The sequence below is a fragment of the Euleptes europaea genome, chromosome 6 (genome assembly GCF_029931775.1).
Source record: "Euleptes europaea isolate rEulEur1 chromosome 6, rEulEur1.hap1, whole genome shotgun sequence".
In the NCBI taxonomy this organism is placed as follows: domain Eukaryota; kingdom Metazoa; phylum Chordata; class Lepidosauria; order Squamata; family Sphaerodactylidae; genus Euleptes; species Euleptes europaea.
In genome coordinates, this window is record NC_079317.1 from 100674051 (window position 1) to 100693189 (window position 19139).

General features: G+C 43.9%; 1 protein-coding gene across 2 annotated transcripts in view; it reads left to right on the plus strand.

The window, feature by feature from the left end:
• SYT7 (synaptotagmin 7) overlaps nucleotides 1-19139 on the plus strand; it is a 79965-nt gene that overhangs the window by 27268 nt on the left and 33558 nt on the right. For both annotated transcript variants that reach the window (XM_056850978.1, XM_056850979.1), the window contains exon 3: nucleotides 8052-8187. In XM_056850978.1, the coding sequence (XP_056706956.1) occupies nucleotides 8052-8187 (136 nt within the window). The remainder of the gene's footprint in view (nucleotides 1-8051; nucleotides 8188-19139) is intronic.

Below are 19139 nucleotides of genomic sequence, written 5' to 3' on the forward strand. Positions count from 1 at the left end.
AGGAGAGGAGGTGTGAAGGAGCAGATTTCACATGTTCGGTGCATTAATTAAATAGCATCGTTCTCACTTGCTGACTATTTTTAACTTGCTGTGGCTATATTCCTCTACATGTCTTAGCACTACCTATTTGATTGTCCAACTACACCCCTGCTTTTTCAAACTGCAATTTTAAGTAGTAGCTGGTGAATGAAGAGGCCCTTCAGACCACTGAAACCAGCGGGAGTATCACTTGTTGGCACATGTCCATTCTATACACCATCAAACTGTAGGGTTGTCAGCTCTGGGTTGGGAAATAGCTGGAGGGTAGAACCTGGGGAGGAAGGGGTTTGGGGAGAGGAGGGACCTCAGCAGAGTACAATACCATAGAGTCCACTCTCTAAAGCAGCCATTTTCCCCAGGGGAACTGATCTGTAATATCATCAATAGATTAGTTGTAGTAGAGGGAGATCTCCAGGCCCCACCTGCAGGTTGGCAACCCTATCAATCTGTGAAGTTTCTCTGCATCATCAGATCTCCCTAGTCCCAGCTCCGTGAGCATGCCCTCTTAGGTTATGGACACAGCTTCAGTAATAAGAACACCTGCATGTGTTTACTGCACCCGTTGCATAATAATTTCAGCAACTCAAGGACAGAAGAAGGTGGGCAAGTAGAAAATGCAGATCTTAACAGGCATTTTGAAAGGGCTGAATATGAACATCACTCCATTTTTCATCGTATCAGGGGCATGGAAGGAAACCCATTGAGAGAGATCTGCTTAAAGCAATAGTGAGGATCAATATGGGACAAGGAACTTATGTCTCTGGCCTTCACTGTGAACCTGGGCATGCAGCATGTGTAGGACACACAGCATGAAGGTGTGTAAAGCATCTTGCAACATGCATGCAGTTGCCTTTGGAAAGGCATCTAGCATTACAGAGCAGAAATCTGGGGCTTATTTTTAATGTTATTTTTCTACATAAATATTCATAATTTTGTCAAGAATCTTTCTAACAATGTATTTTTTGAATTTGATATGCCTTGGTAAACGATTGCCTGCACTAGTTTACCAATGCAAGCTTCTGCAGACTGCATGAGTTGTGGAGCCCTTTGCTCACATGTTCAGATACGTGCAAAAAAAATCACTGCATAAAACATAACATTCATTCAGAATGTCTAGGCTGCATATCTTTGATTTTTCATTATTTGAACTCTCCATTTGAGTAACTTTCTTAACCCCAAACACCAGAAGCATAGAAATTGATTCGGTTTATTTGCTAACGCTGGGCACAAAAACACTAGTGCTTATTTGCCCTCTCATTTGGTTGCATTCAGACGACTAGGAGCAATGTAATAGCCACTTGAAAACATCTTCTGTGAACACATGGAGACAGTAGGGAAGCTTGTCCTCTTTCATAAACAGGTAGCAGGATTCAGACTCCAGGTGACAAGAGATGTCTGTCAGTAGCTTCCACATTATTGAGCCCTGTATTACTACCAACTCGTTAAAGTCACCAAGAAATCTGGAAAAATAAAGGGATAATTCTGGAACAGCTGTCTTAGAATTACTACATGGCAACCCACCCCTGAGTCAGATGGCTGTTTGCCTCACTTCAGATAGCAGAGTAGCATATTAATAGCAACTGTAATTTTTAACTGCTGTTAAGCTTAAAGTGTTTGGGTCAGTTTGGATCTGGCTAGATTTGCACACGTGGTGAAATGGACTTATGGTTCTTTATCATGGACTAAGCTTTCTACTCAATCATGTTTAAGATATCACCACAAAGATGCAGAACTCTGAATTATACAGTAGTGTGAAGAGTGTTGATTGGACACATGCTGAATGTACTAAACTCTGTCAGATCTCTGCATGCTTGTTTGTCATGTGAGTGGACCTGTGTTTACCACCAGCAACAAGCCAGGTAGGAAGTGTTCTCCTAGTATCATCTACTTGAATAGGAGAGATATCAGTTTAAATGGGATTATGTTTTCACATCCTGCTAGAAACATAAAAACACAGCGTTAAAAGCAGATGACTTAAAGGAGAAATGCTGATACTGTATGCCTGGGCAGACAGAACGAGTTTCTCCTAACCTAAAATGCTGTGCAAACACCACATAGTCTTGGTGCAGCATAATTCATGGGGATATGATCTGCTCATCTGTCAGTGCCACAGATGCTCAGCTTCTCTCACTGCTCCATGAGCACAATGTCTCTCCTATATTGTATATCTGAAGCTAAATGAATCAGAAAAACCTCACTGCCACTTGCTTTTCTCCTGTCTGCTTCCCTGTGAGGCCTATATTGTACACACCTGAGGAGACATGGTAGATGCAGAAAAGCCCTGTGGTTTGGCTCCCTATCTGGGTAATTATTACCCTCTGCTCATGTGAGGCTGTACAGATAACAGCATTCCTTTCCACGTCGATGTTGACCCACCCCCCATCATAGTATAGGAAGAAATAATGTGATCAGCATAACCCGAAGGGATCAGAGCTTAGTATGTTAGTGAAGCAACCTGCGATGGAACCACAGGGTTGTAGCAACTACTACCAACTGTATCACATCTGAGTTGGGCCTCAGTTTCGGGTTCCACGTCTCTCAAGTGATTTCCCTTCTCTTCTTTCTAGCAGCAGCATTTCTCCACGTGTTTGCACTCCACTTGTGTGTGACTTCTTCTCTGCTTCCTCTACACACCCACTATAGTGCTTCTGTCTTCTTCTTTTTTGTATCCCCTCCACGTCCTTCTTTCCTTCCCACACACTTCCCTGCCTGCCTCGCCTGTGGAATGTGGATAGTTGTGAAGTGGTTGTCAAGGGGGCCGATGGCATTAGCTGGAGCTTGTGGGGCGGGTGCATTCAAATCCCTTGTACCTCAGTCTCTCCCCTCCCAGCACTCTTGTTTGCAGTAATCACCTGGTGTTCTCCTGCCTTGTACCCCAATGTAATAACCTCCTCCAGCCACCTTGCACTTTTTCCTCTTCTTCCTTCTAGCCCTGCTGCTACTGTTGCACCCAGCCTTTTCCCATTGTCAGGCTTGGCAACGCCAATCCAGTGCCTTGTTCTGTGCGCGTGTGGTGGCAGCGTCTACGTTACTAATATGTATGTGTGTGTGTGTTTATTTCTCTTTTCGTCCACCCCATTTCCCTTCTATCAGGAGGCAGCCTGCAGTCCATGAGGCAGAAGATATTCTCTCTCTCTTTCTTTCTTTTGCTCTCTCTCTCTCTCTCTCTCAGTGTGTGTGTGTTTGAGTGTATGTGTGTATGTCTGTGTGCCAGTCTTGTGACTGCACTAACCAACCTCCAGACAGCTTTGCAACTGATCCAGTACTCTGGGGTTGCAAAAATAACTCTGAATTTGTCATACCTTCTGACAGTCAATCTCTCTCTGTATCTGTCTATTTATAACCTGGTTTTTCATCTTTAGCTATTTCAGCCCCCTCTATCTGCGCATGAATGTGCCAGTCTGTATGCCAGTGCACACCACCATGTCTGAAACTGTGCATGTGTCTGTCTGCCTCACTTTGTGATATTTGAGTCCCCTGTTTCTAGGGTTGCCAGGTCCCCCCTCTCCTCTGGCGGGAGGTTTTTGGGGCAGAGGTGAGGCAAAGATCGTGCACACGTGCATGGCCATGCCAACGCAATTGCATCACTTCCGGTTTACACCCGGAAGTGCCGCATCACAAGGGGCCTTTTACCACTCAAACTGGGAGTTTGAGTGGCAAAAGGCCCGTTGGGATGCGGCGCTTCTGGGTGTAAACCGGAAGTGATGTGGTGCGGTGGGCAGGCGCACGTACATGCATTGCCCTCTGACCCTCAGCTGGTTGGCGGGCAGCCAGGTGGATTGGCAGGGGTTTGCTCACCACCACCTGGCACTTTGCAACCCTGTTTCCCACTATTTGTGTATGGGAATGCTTGGTCTCTGTATGCTGCTCGGTTTCTGTGTATGTTTTTCTGGATATGTGTCAGTATGCCTAGACATATGCATGTTGTGTATGCATAACAGTGTGCTGTGCCTGCACTGTGCATGTGATGTGTTCATTGGTGTGTGCTGATCCATCTCCTTCTGGTTATCATAACTTCTGACACTTTGTGAAACATCAAGAGGTATCTATATCAGACCAATGTCTTTGTGTGTGTTTTTTTTCCCTTGATCAGCATCTCTTTGACATTATTTTCATGCTTCTAAACAATTTATCATTCTGTGTGCTTTTCAGACAGCTTTTATACATTCTATAGAAAACTTCAGTGAATGGGGCACAGCTGACTTCAAGCTAAGCGTGACACTGGCCGCTATTGGCTATTTAAAAATGATAGCCTTGTCCAATGGCGGGCCTCAGCATGGAATAATGAGTTTTCTACTGGGGTGTATGAAACTTTTGTGTGTGTCCCCACATTTATCTGTGAATCCATCTCTGTGTGGGCAGTACTGTTTATTACCAATTATCTCTACTGCATTTGGTAATATGCAAAGTGCTATCTAATTCTTATTTATCCTTATAATAAACTGTGAGATAGATAAGACAGTGATTGGTCCAAGGCCACATAATAAGTTTGTTTGGCTTCTTGAAGAATTTAAGCTGTATCCTCCCAGATTCTTACAGTCATGGTACAAACAAGGCTTGCCATGTCTCCAGCAACCTGCAACAGAGGTCTCGCCTTAACATACTTCCTGTTGGGAGTTGGGGAAATTACATTTCCACCTCCTCCTATGTTGCACTTTTCTCCATCCCCAAGCCTAGTTTAACCTATCCCTTTTAGTAAGAAGACTGTGGGCTACCTCAGGTTTTGATCATCATACTTCTTCCACATGAAGCTGCCTTAACAGAGCAGGTTGCCGATATTTGAAAAAAGCAACCCACCAACTATTCCAGCTATTCACAAACAAGCTGTCCAACCCCTCTGCTGAATTTCACACTGAAAATGAGGTACATTTTTATTCATGCCTCAGGGTTCAGATTGAATTTGATTGGGACTAAAAGGGGGGAAGCCCTGACCTGGATGGCCCAGTCTAGCCTGATCTCGTCAGATCTCAGAAGCTAAGCAGGGTCAGCCTTGGTTAGTATTTGGATGGGAGACCACCAAGGAATACCAGGGTTGCTGTGCAGAGGAAGGCACTGGCAAACCACCTCTGTTAGTCTCTTGCCATGAAAACCCCAAAAGGGGTCGCCATAAGTCGGCTGCGACTTGAGGGCACTTTACACACACACAAAAGGGGGGAAAGTTTCTAACTTGTCATGTTTGCATCCCTAATCCATGTAACACGGAGGTGGGGCTGGCTTATATGTCTGCCCCTATTTCTCTTGAATCCTGGCAGGGGTAGTATGTGGTCCCTGAGTATCAATATATCTAATTCCTTAATTTTCAAGTATCTGAAGATATTTAAATTCGGAGACTGGATCCATGAACGAGTCAGCTCTTTCTATAAAACTGAAATAGCCCCAGATTTGCAGAAACATCAGAATTTATTTATTTATTTAAAAAAACAATAGAAATAGCACCATAGCTTTACAAAACCAATCCCCTGAGTGGCCATTGCTAGGCAACCACAACAGTATTGCTAACTTTCAAGCCTTGGTTTTTGTCAGTAAAAGGCAGGGGGAAGGGGCAAGGCCTTATCTAGGGCTATTTCGTCCTTTGAAGGAAGACTCATTGGGGCCAGACCCTCCAGCAACCACCAGGTTACTTGGTATAACCTGACTTGCATGACTTACTCAGGACTGGCTGCTTGCTACTCTTCAACAGCAACCATCCCACAATAGCTAGTTGGGTGGAGTGGTTAGAGATTCAGAATATGATTTAGAAGACCCAAGTTTGAATCTCCACTCTGCTGTGGAAGCTTACTGGGTGACATTGAGCCAGTTACACATTCTCAGCATACCTCACAAGATTGTTGTGAGGATAAAATGGAGGAGAGGAGAATGATGTAAGCTGTTTGGAGTCCCCATTGGAGAGAAAGGTGGAGTATAAATGAAGTAAATAAATAATATAGCTGAAGATTGGGGACAGATAGAAGGTAGGCTGATGGGCGGGCGGGAAGGAAGGAGAAAAAGAAGCAAGAAAAGTTGAGGATATGGGAGTTGCCAGATGGAGGAAAAATGGAAATAGCATGGGGAAGGGACTTCCAGGGGAAATGAGGTGCCCCTGCAGTTCCTCTTGAGTTCCCTACTGTGCTACTGGGTTAGAGTTTTCTTGGGTAGAGGCTGCCAGAGGCTGAAAGGAAGAAAAACTGAAGATGGGGGCAGATCTAGGTAAGCTTGTTGGTGGGTGGGAAGGAGAACCAGAAGCAGGAAAAGGAGAGAGTCTTTGGGGGCTATCAGGGAAGGGAAAGAGGTAATAGTGGGGGAGGGAAAATGAGATGCCCCATACAAGTCCTTATGGGTCCCCTGCTTATGTTTTATATTAGTGTCTTGGTTTTTATATGTCTGTATGTCAGTCTGTTTCTAACTGTGACAAGTTGTCTCCTTGTAAATCCATTGCCATTGTATTTCTTTGGGCAATGAACAAGTTTATGTCACTTCTGTGTGCCTTCCTGGCATTGTGCTTCCTGCCAGCTCTTTCTCCTGGCTCCCTTCTTCCTCCTGACTTCCTATAAGTTCCTAACTTATTTCCAGATGAAGCAATACACCTGTTATAGCCAGTGAAATTCCTCACTGTTATGAATTCTCCCAACATTATCAAAAGCAATATCATTGACATATTACATAGAGCTCTGAAAGAATATCATGCTGGGATCATCTGGTAGCTGGCACAGGCATAGACTACTCAGATCTGAGCTCACTTGAGGCCTATTAAAATTAGGAATGTTTGACATATGGGATAGGAGTAGCCATGGGGATGTGAATGAAGTTCTCTGTTGACAGGCCCTTTGATGAGAGCGTGTTTGCATTTATGAGAAAGAATTCTGTTTCCTTTGTTAGATTGGTCATTCATAGCCCTGCTGATATGGGGGCACAAAGAAAGACAGAGCATGGAGTGGGTACTGCCACATGGCTATTTCCCTCTGTAGGGTAAACAAAGGTAGCCAGGAAAGCAGGTCTACGCTACATTATTAGTGAGGCAATACATAATCAGTTGATGATAAGCCAATGCAGCATTGCCAGGCCCATCTGGCGAAAGATAAATCACTCTCAAGTCTCCAAAATCAACATGTGTCAAGTTTGGACTATAGACCTGGCATGATGCAGACAATCATGCCCTGTATATTTGATGCTAGTCCTTTTACTGGGATACCATGAGACATCCCTTTAGTACCCTGTACTCAGGTTCCCCAGGTGCTCTACATACGCCGAGGCTGGCAGAGAAACCATCTGGCCATACGTCATCTCAGCAATTGCTTGTCAAAGAAAGCAAACAAAGGCGGTTGCCTCTTTGTGAGAGGAAGTGTTTGTTTTTGGAGAAGGTTAATGGACTGGAGAGGCAGGAAGGGAGCTTGCAGGAAGCACCAGCACAGACCCAGCCCATGACGCCTCAGCACTCCCTGTCTGGCTGAATCTTGTATATATTTTGAGGCAAAACCAGCAAATAATTGCACATCATAGAAGTGGATCTCAAATACTCACAGAGGGACAAGTGAAGAAGAATTGTGGGGAGGGGGGTCTATCCAGATGGAAAGGAATGTGATAATCTCAAGCCAGAACACGGGGAGATTCTGGGCAAGAATGAAGTGACATGGATTGGTATTTGTTATTATTTATATACAGCAATGAAATCAACGTGCATGGCGCTTTACAAAGGGAAAAAACAAGTTCCTCCCCTAGACATTTACAATCTAAATTGTAAAGACATTTACAATCTAAATTGTAAGCAGCATAGAAGGGAGGATTCCTAAATCCAACAGAAAACAAATACTGAAGAGGTAAGAATCAGACATGCTAGGAGGGGACCTATATTCAAAGGAATGGGTTGCAGATGAACACATAAATGTGCTATCAAAGGAAGTTGCTGTTTTTAAAAAATGTGTGCCTTGAGCTAGGGTTCTGGCCTTCTATTCCCTTGTATGTGTTTCCCCCTTTCTTGAACACTGTACCTCTGTTATACCCAGTGTAGATGCATATAGTTTCCCTCTCTCCCCCAGGTTACCCTCTGGTGGCAAGGCAGTGAACACAGCATCTGTGCCAGGACAGATGCAGCATGAGGAGACTGACCACAAAACAGAGCCTCGCTCGTCCGTCTCAGACCTTGTAAACTCCCTGACCAGTGAGATGCTGATGGTGAGTGCAGTCAGGTTTGCCCAGTTTTCATGTTACATGTTCCTATACCGGCTGGAGAGGGCTCTACTCTGAACTTCCCACATTTCCTTCTCCTGGGAGTCAAAAGGAACGGAGTCAAAAGGAAATGAAGCTGCATGTTTTTGAACAAGGAATTCAGTCTCCCCTCCTAAAACAGCAAATGAGGCCAAGGTTTAATCTGGTGTTACTGTGCATTTAACTATTTGTGTTTCAGATTTCAGTGAAAAACCAGTGTTCTAAAACCATCCCTTCATGGTCTTGATCATTAATAAATTGACTATACATTAGGTTTGCAAAGGTTTCCTAGAATATCGTTCTTTTATTTGTCTTCTTAACTAGAAATTTCCCAGCCTCCTCCTGGTGGGCAACTGCACGTGCCTGTATTGGATTAATTTCAACCATGAATCATGTAAGAGGAAACCGCACTGAAATGCATACATACCTGTGAGCAGGATCTTCCAGCGCTGTGATTAAATCATGCCAGACCCAGCCATTCTGCTTTGATTTAGGACTATGAACCTGAAACATCAGCCTCTAGGCCAGGGGTGGGGAACCTTTTTTCCTCCAAGGGTCATTTGGATATTTATAACATCATTCACGGGCCATACAAAATTATCAATTTAAAAATTAGCCGACCAAGCCCCAAGCAGGCAGCTGCCACAGGTGACCCCCCCTGGTGTGGGCAAGCAGGCAGGCATCCAACCGGTGGTGCACTTACCCACCTGGTGGCACAGGATGGTCTGTTGCACCTGCCGGGCATAGCCGTCCAGCCGCACTCCGGAGTTGCTCCTGCTCCGCATGGTTGGGGCCAGATTCTACAGCTGGCTCCTGCTCCCTCTGCCTGCACGGATGAAATGAGGACACACTGGCTAAGAACTCCCCCTCCCACCGCGTGCGCATTCTGGCCCTGCCCCCTTTAACCCCTCCATTGCCGCCACTTCCGCCCCCAGCCCTCTTGTAGAGGGAATAAGTTTCTCCACGGCCCGGGTGGGAAAGGGTTAACACAGTTTCTTGGGCGGTCCTAGCAGCTCCATAGCTAACGACTCTTCTGCAAGGGGGGAAAAAGGTTCCTTTTCTCAGCAAAACAAACTCACATCTGCCTTGAATAGAAGCTATTCCTGTCCGCAGGAGGGGACAGATCGCCAGTCTTAGATCCTTGTGAGCTAGAAATCTGCCAGGACCCACGAAGGGCCAGACCAAAAGATTTAACGGGCCTTAAATGGCCCCCGGACCTGATGTTCCCCACCCCTGCTCTAGGCCTTGGGACTCGTATTTCTGGCCAACTCGCTTCACTTTGCATCAACAGAAGCTAACAAAGCTGACCAGGTTCTGACATTTGTCCTGTTCAGAGCAACACAATGAAAAACTTCCTCTCATTGTCTGTGTTTTTATCAACTTACTGAGAATGAGAGTTGCAAATAACATATTTCTAGGGTGATACAACATTCATACAGCCATGTTTGCAAATAGGTTAAAAGTGGTGAAGCAGAAATTTAAATTGAAATTTGTTTTGAAAATTGCAAGGTCACTGCACACTAGATCCAAATGGAAATTCTTAAGTATATTTTAAATTACTAAAAAACATTGAGTATTGAAGGGCAGTTCACATATTGATTTTAAGGAGTCAAAAACAATTTTTCATTTACAGGTGGTTGCCTAACATAAGAAGCAACCATTTATGATAAACCAGGCCATGCTTTCCGTTTCATACAGGTGTGTTATAAAGTGATAGCTACAATTATATTTGAGCTTCCCTGTGCCCTTCACCTTTGACTCCCATCCTGAGTCCACACTGTGTCACTCTGCATGTGTAAAGTGCTGTCAAGTCTCAGCCAACTTATGGTAACCCCTTGTGGGGTTTTCAAGGAAAGAGACTAACAGAGGTGGTTGGCCTTCCTCTGCACAGCCACCCTGGTATTCCTTGGTGGTCTCCCGTCCAAATATTAACCAGGACTGAACCTGCTTAGCTTCCAAGATCTGACGAGATTGAGCCATACCATGCTGCCTTCCCCCTGAACCACTATGTCACTACCAAAGGGATTTTAGTGATTCTGGCCTCACTTTGAGCACTGTATTGAAAGGAGTGAAACCATATGGAATGGAGCTCTGGAGCAAATATTGCAATTGAATTGTTTCATATATTGTTAAGATACCACATTGGGAAGCATGCACACAGAGAGGAAGGCTACTGAATGGACATGGAACACGCCTGGTTTAAGATTTCTTAAGTGAAAGAGAAAGATAACTGTTTAAAATCCCTGGTAGAGACATGCAGTGAAATAATAATCAAAATCCAGTGGAAAATAATACGTATAAGTGAAATAAATAAATAAACTATCTTTTCCACATCTCCACAATGGGCCTCCCAATTTCTGACATTCCCACCCTTCTTGTTATCCTGTTTCAGTAGCTTATTCAATTTTGCTGGCTGAGATAAGCAATGCAATCCTAAACAAATTACACCCTTCTAAGTCTATTAAAGTCAGTGGCCTTGGAAGAGTATAACTCTGTTTAGGATTGCACTGCCAGTCACAGATACAGCAAGTACAGAAGTGGTTTCCGGATCCATTAAATTACAGGCACAGTTTATCCCTGTAATTTGGGCATATCTGGAAATTATGTAGACCCTGAGGCAAGGAACTTTGATAGAGGGTCCCATGGTACACACAGAAAATTAACTTGTGAAGTTCCCCTGTACTGAATCAAGCTTAGTTCCGGTGTCAGGCATCCTTTGTCTCATTAAGATAATCTTAAAATATTAGCCAACACTGAGTTTTTAATCCCTTGACAGGTTTCACAGCTAGACATCTTGCAATGCTCAGGAGCTGCCAAAAAGCTCTAATATTGGACTGTTCTGTCTTTCTATATCACGTATGTAATTTTGTTCAAATTCAAATTCAAAAACCTTTATTGGCATATAAGATCATTCCAGGTATTCCAGAATTAGTCAAAATAACAAAACATCAATATCAAAGTCTATCAATAGACATGAATGAAATGGGGTATGCCGGAATACAGTGGATATAAGGTATATATAAAAAACGAGTGTCTACAAGTAACAGAAATAGCAGCTATTATCTTTTTTGTTTAATTTTTATCATTAAAGCTTGCTTCAGAAACATGGTTACTATTTCAGTAATTTCTGAATCATACCCATTCATTAGAAGCCTAAACAAGGAGTGGAGGGAAGAATTCCTATCCAGAATTAATGGCATTAGAAATTTAGTGCGTAGGTCCACTAGCATTTCGCATTCCAATAAAATGTGATAGATGGAGTCTATCTGGTTCAAGCCACAGCCACAAATTCTCTTTTCCAAAGGGGTACCACTAAATCTCCCGAATAAAACCGCCAGTGGAAAGGCGTTTAGTCTAGCTAACATAAAAGCCCTGCAGAGGGAGGGCTCACTTAAAAAATAAAAGTAACCCTGAAGCGATCCAAAATTGGGGAAAAGACCCAATTTGGATGGAGAACAAGACAAAGGAGTTGTGGGCAGAATTGTTTGTCTTTCATGGTCAAGTAGTCTCTTCTTGATAACTCGGAAAATGGTTTGTCTATCCAGCATCAATAGATTGTCTATATCTAATCCCAAGATTTTCAGTTTGTGTGGGACAAGCATGAACCATTCTGTATCTGCAGCTTCCTTTAATAGGGAGGGAGTAAGACGATTTTCATTTGGAGAAAAATGAATCTTAATCCAATATTTAAAAATTAAGGGCCAAGCTTTGGTCTCTAAAGTCATCATTCCCGTTTCACTAAGGATAGATTGGAATGGGACGCAACTAGGAAGTCCTAGTATTTGCCGGGGGAAGGAAGTCTGTACAGCTTCCAAATTTTTATTCAATGCTTCTATCCAAACAGCTATTCCGTACAGAAGTTGCGCCAATATCTTAACTGTAAAAACGTGAATAGCTGCCGGTACATATTGGTTCCCTTTTAAGTAAAAAAAAAAAAAAACGTTTAATCTGTGATGCTGAATATTTAGCTAAATTGATGGCATTATTTCTGTGATTTGTCCAGGTTAAGTTGTAGTTAAAAGTGAGGCCCAAATATTTAAAAGACTTGACCAGCTCTATTGGTACATTATCGATGGACCATTTTGAAAGGTGCCATCTTTTGGTGAAAACTAAGATTTTGGTTTTGGCATAATTGATATGCAATTTGTTTTGTTTGCAATAATCAGCGAACAGTTGTAGGTGTCTTAATAGGCCGACCCTTGTAAAAGATAAAATAGAAGCGTCATCGGCGTAGAGTAACAGTGGGATTTTCAAATTTCCAATCTTAGGGGAATGACCGTCAGTTAGGTTAAAAATCTTTGGAGGATCAGCTAAAAATAGGTTTAAAAGATGTGGGGCTAAAACGCAGCCTTGTTTTACTCTTTTTAGGGTGGGAATTTCTGGTGTTAAATGGCCTTCATCCGAGAATTTAACCTGGCAAAAGGTACCTGTGTGAAGTTGTTTAATGAGATATAGAAGACGGGGGTCCATATTCAGGGACTCTAATTTGTTCCAAAGGATGTTCCGATCAATTGAGTCGAAAGCTCCTTTTAGATCTATGAAGGCAATATGTAACTTTTTGTGCCCGATTTCATATTTTTTTTTGCTAGGCAAGATAAGAGGAGACAGTGATCCACTGTAGAACATCCTTTTATAAATCCAATTTGTTCAGGACCAATGATTTTATTATCATATGTCCATTTAACTAGTAGTTGTTCTAGATACTTAGCATAGATCTTAGATATAATGTTCAAGAGGCTGATCGGGCGATAGTTTTCGGGACAGTCTAATCCTCCTTTTTTATAGATTGGTATTATTATTGCGCGTAGCCAATCTTCAGGAATAGAGCCCGAATTGTTGATGGTAGTAAATAGCTTTGCTAGTGGCTCTATCCACCAGTCTACATGTAATTTTGTTCAAATGAGCTTTTCTCATTTTCATTCCATTTTTAAAAACTACTAAAACATATGTTGTTCATTGTTAGAAGGTTCCAGATGCAACCCCATGAAGGAAATCCCATGTAAACACGTTATAAAACTGGTGCAAATATAAGAAATGAAGCACTTCTGTAGGAATTGGTATGCCTTGCCCTTGTTTGTGCCATCCCCAAAAAAGGAATCACAATTGTGTGCATTGTTCTATGCTGGGAGAAGCAATTGGTTTGAATAGGCATAACCTATTCACATCCATGTAAATTGTTTGTGTGGATGTACGCTTGTAAAATAGCCATTTTTTATCATTGCTGGTTCACAAGTGATGGATCATCTCTTGATTCTAGCATCAGGTGGTGATTGAGCCATCACAGATCAGTCACTGTGGAAGGAACTTTGATGTGGTCTCATATTTCCTACGATGCAATGCTTTTTAGTGAAGTCTGAGCACACATTCAGCTGCAGATCATCTGCTGAGTAATCAAGACGTGCATGCACATGTGAACTGGCCTCTGGAGAAATAAGCAAGCCCACAAGAGTCCTAAATAGCTCTCGGTCTCTACTATACAGTCACAGGCTGTCATTTTCCCTGCACACTGCCTACTTGTACCTCACTCGGAGCTTGCCTTTGTGACAGTGTCAAGTTCCTGAGCATTATCGCCTCCCTAATCTTAGTAATTTATAACCAGGCTGGGGCGGGGGGACAGGCATCATTCGCACTAGAGTCAATATGGTGTCATGTGCTTCCCTCTTGTGGTAGAACTGGGGCAAGCAGTGCTAGAAGCAAAGTGTGCCTGATGTGAAGGGGAAGAGCAGAAAGTGCGGCCTGGTCAGGTCTAACAGAATCAATAGAAGTGTAGTGTCCAGATCACGCAAAGTGATGGTATCGCTTTACTCTGCTCTGGTTAGACCTCACTGTGTTCAGTTTTTGGCACTGCGATTTAAGAAGGATGTAGACAAGCTGGAACATATCCAGAGGAGGGCAACAAAGAGGGTGAGGGGTCTGGAGGCCAAGTCCTATGAGGAAAGGTTGAAGGAGCTGGGTATGTTTAGCTTGAAGAGGAGAAGACTGAGATGTGACATGATAACCATCTCCAAGTACTTGAAGGGCTGTCAAATAGAGGGTGGTGCTGAGTTATTTTCTGTTGTTCCAGAAGGTCGGACCAGAACCAACAGGTTGAAATTGAATCAAAAGAGTTTCTGTCTAGATATTAGGAAGAATTTTCTAACAGAGCAGTCCCTCAATGGAGCAGGCTTCCTCGGGAGGTGGTAAGCGCTCCTTCCCTGGAGGTTTTTAAGCAGAGGCTGGATGGCCATCTGTCAGCAATGCTGATTCTATGTCCTTAGGCAGATCATGAGAGGGAGGGTACCTTGGCCATCTTCTAGGCATGTAGTAGGGGTCACTGGAGTGTGTGGGGGGAAGGCAGTTGTGAATTTCCTGCATTGTGCAGGGGGTTGGACTAGATGACCCTAGTGGACCCTTCGAACTGTATGATTATGTGATTCTACTATTCTAGCTTGACTTCTCCAAATGCACATGTTTAAGATGCGCATCATATGAAATAATCACATGTGATGTCCTACAATCAGGATTTATTCAATTTGCTGCCTGTAGGAATTTTAACTTTTGAAATAATCTTAAGTATGTAGAAAAGCTGTCCCAAGATGCAGAGCCTGAAGCCGAGCAAATGTCCTCATGGAACAGTGCGGGACTAACTGCTATCTACAGTCTTTCTCGGCAGTAAGGCAAATGTAACAGGGCTGTGGAGAAGTTCACAGCTTTTGAGACTAGGCTAGACGCTAGTCTTAAGAAGACTGCTGTGCGAGAGTCCATGCTCAGCTAGGCAAGAGTGAAGCATGCGACTATTAAGGGGAGTGGCAGGGGAATTGTTAGGAGGAAACAGCTGGCTGGGGAGTGAGAGGATGAGGAAGAGTAGGATGAAAATGTACTCAGACAGATGTTATATACACAGTAGTAGAGAGGATCTGTGCTGCTACAGTCTCTATGAAATTTACTTTATTTATATCACACGTTCCACAAAGTGACATGGTCATAAAACGTGAACATTTCTCAAACAACTTGATAGAAATCATTTTAACGGGACAATAGAAAATCTAAATGCTAACATTTCAGCCTTTTTAAAAAGGGAGGAAGCTATTTAGCCTTCTTGAGCAACTCTACAGAGGCAGCATATCAATTACATAATAATAATATCAACTTTAATTTATATTCAGCTCTCCCCCAGTAAAGTCGGGCTCAGGGCAGCTCGCATCATAGTTAAAATACAATATAAGCAAACCAATATATTAAATACATAGATCAATATGATAAAAATTAATACGAGATAAAAATTAATTATCCATGCCGAAAATATGCACAGGTTGCCTAATTCATGGCACCAAAATAATTTCCAGCAGGGAGGGATGTTTTTACGGCACCAGTAATGGATCTTATACCACAGGGGAGAGAGGTGGACCTCAGATTGGACTTAATTTGAAACAAATCAAAGAGGCATAACAACTGATAGGGAGTGGAAGTTGAATAGAAAATGGGGTGGGAGGGGGAAAGGGAGGTCAGCATCTAGATATTACCTAAATAAACACATATCCCCCCCCCCAAAAGGCCTGATGAAATAATAAGGTCTGAATTCGTACTATGAAGACCAGAATGGAACTAGCGCCATTCTTATAAGGAGGACAGCATATTCCACATATGGAATACCATTACCCCCCAACCAACCAACCCTGCTTTTAGTGAGATGCCAACTTCATCTCCAAAAGATGAGACATCTGGAGAACAGCCTCTTCTGTTGTGGAATTTCATCCATTCAATGTAGTTATTGAAGCTCTTACTGCATGGAAAGGTTCATACATAAGGTTCATACTGGGTAGGGGCTATTGTGGTAGAGCATATGCTTGGCATGTGGAAGGCCCAGGCTCATCCCAAGCTTCTCCAGTTAAAAGGACCAGGATGTGAAAGACCTCAGCCTGAAACCCTGGAAAGTTGCTGCCAGTCTGTGTATACAGTGTTGACCATGATGGACCAAGGGTCTGATTCAGTATAAGGCAGCTTCATGTGTTCGTGTGTACTAGATATCTGGCTCAGATAAACTCAACAGTAGGACTTTTAAGATCTCCATCAGCCACTTGTATTTAGCTTAGTGAAAATTGGCAGCCAGTAAAATTCCATTAATAGTGCCACAATATGGTCCTTCTAGCTGGCTACAGTCAATAACTGTCCTAGAGCATTTTGGACTACTCGAGTATAAGCCGAGTTTTTTAGCCATTATTTTTGGCTTTAAAAACTCACCTCGGCTTATACTCGGGTCAATACGGTAATTCGCCTGCCGGGCCCTCTCCCAGCGCGCTCCCTCCGGCCAGCTGATGGGCGGGCTGTCCCGCCTTCTCCCCCCCACCCCACCTGATCGCGCCTTCTGCGCGGTGGCGGTGGCAGCTTCTTCCTGCACCCCCCCCCAATCGCACCTTCTGCGCGGCGCCGGCAGTTTCTTCCCCCCCCACCCCACCCAATCGCGCCTTTTGCGCGATCATCGCGCCTTTTGCGGCGGTTTCTTCCACCCCACCTCCCCCACACCCCACCCCACCTCACCGGGCGGTCCTCCCGCTTGCCAGCTGACCCTGTGGGGCCTCCTGCGTGCAGGGAGGGGGCCGCCACCGCTGCCACCGCCTGCCTGCGCTCCTGGAGCCCGGTCAGGTAAGCCTGCGGGGGGGAGGGGGTGCATTTCCCCCTTGGCTTATACGTGGGTGCCTAATTTTTCCCCATTTTGGGGGTGAAATTAGGCACCTCGGCTTATACTCGGGTTGGCTTATACCCGCGTATATATGGTAGTTAAAACTTCCAAATTATCTTCACATAAACAGGGTGCTTCTGTGGCAAAGCTTGTAGACGTAGCTTTACTTTCATTGCAACCAGAGATGTGCTGATTCTCATTTTCAGGCAATTCGTTCCCTAGTGCAGTTCTCCTGGAGTCAGCCTGTTTCTGGGAGCTTTGACCCTTCTTGTTTTAAATGACCTTGTGTGTAAGGTCTTCAACCCTGGGGCAGTATCCTACAAGCTGGAGAACATTGTTTTGGTTAATAATTCTCATCTCTGTGCTTTCTGCTTCTTTTTCCCTTTCCTTAAGCTTCACAATTTCCAAGACCTTGCCAGTGGTAATATCCCTGGCTGTACTGTTAGGGACATATAAGAGAGGTTGTGTGGGTGGCGGAGGGGATGGCAAAATGCAGTTACACAGGCAGGAATGTGGCCAGTGTGTCAGCACTAAACAGTGCAATACAATTCAGTTTAATTTTCTAGTATGTCATACACCCAGTGTTGCTCCCTAAACATATTATTGAGCTCGATAACACATCTCAAATAGTAGAAACCAGTAGAAGAATAGAAAAATACTGTTGTGCTGCTTCATTTCCATTTTGCTTCCAGCTCATGGGACACTATTCATTCTTTTTTTCCCTTTTTAAAATTTTACAATCATACATAGATTAAAGACAAAAATATAACAGTAGTGGCGGATCTACACATAAATGTCTATAAATGGTTTCTATAAAGGTGAGGTAAAGGTCCCCTGTGCAAGCACCAGGTCATTCCTGACCCATGGGGTGATGTCACATCCTGACGTTTCCAAGGCAGACTTTGTTTTACAGGGTGGTTTGCCAGTGCCTTCCCCAGTCATCTTCCCTTTACCCCCAGCAAGCTGGGTACTCATTTCACCGACCTCGGAAGGATGGAAGGCAGAGTCAACCTTGAGCCGGCTACCTGAAACCAACTTCCGTCGGGATTGAACTCAGGTCGTGAGCAGAGCTTGGGACTGTAGCACTGCAGCTTACCACTCTGCGCCACGGGGCTCCTTTAAATGGTTTCTAGGTATCTAAAAATAATTCTATACGCCATTGCCATCAATATACCATGCGTTCAAATATTGAAAGCGTTCAAAGGTCCTCAATCCATTGATTTACCAGAGGTGGGCTTTTATCTTTCCATTGTTGTAATATGAGTCTTTTAGCTGTAGTAAGGGCACGGAGGGATGCTATGCATTTGATCATCTACTGACACATTTCCAGCATTGTCTCCAAGACAGAAGAAATAATTTGCCCAGAAGAAAATAGAATTCTGCATGGTGGAGCCTTAGAGCCAAACTGGCACTGGCATTGCGGGGGGCATCCCGGCATCCCAGGAGGCATTCCCGGGGCGTCCCCTTTTGCTCTGGGTATGCCAGCGGCGAGAAGAGCAAGGCTACACTTGCTTTTTAGCAGGCCTAGCCTCGCTTTTCTTTATGGGTCGAAAAGCCCCATTTAAAATTTAAAAAGCCTTTAAAAGGCTTTTTTTTGAATTTTTGGCGCTGGGGAAACAGGTTAGGAAGTGCTGCAGCGGCGCCTCCTCCCCATCGTCCCCGAACACCGAAATCTCAGGAATGCACTGTAAGTATTCATCGTCAGCTCCTGGGGAAGGGGAAGTGCTGACCGCTTTCTTCTTGACCCTGGCTCCTTCCCATACTCTCCAGTCTTCACAGATAAATTAGTGGCACTGCTGTGGGCTTGAAACATCCTTACCTTCACACAAATATCACAGTTTGAGCATACCCCCACCTACTCCACTCCTACATCATGGGCTAGATGATGCTTTGTCATTTCTTTCCCGATATATGGTAAGGAATAAGAGTGTGCCTGGGTCTGCAGGGAGTGCCCATTCAGACATATCTGCCCCCACAATAAGAGGATGTCTAGCTTGAAACCTCCAAACATTTTGTAACTGCCCCCATGGCAGCCATTTTGTGGTGGTTCCTGCTACCCTTTCTCAAAATTCCCGAATCGCCCACTGGCTCAGCAAGGCTGAGGAAAATCCCTCCTCAGTGTGTTCATTTAAACTGAAATAATCTATCCTGCAATGGCTTTCTGTAGCAGGTGCATTAAGCTGACCGTAACATTTCCCTTTAATCTGGATGATTAGCAAGTTGGTTTTGCTTTGAAATTTATCATCTGCTTTTCAGCCTT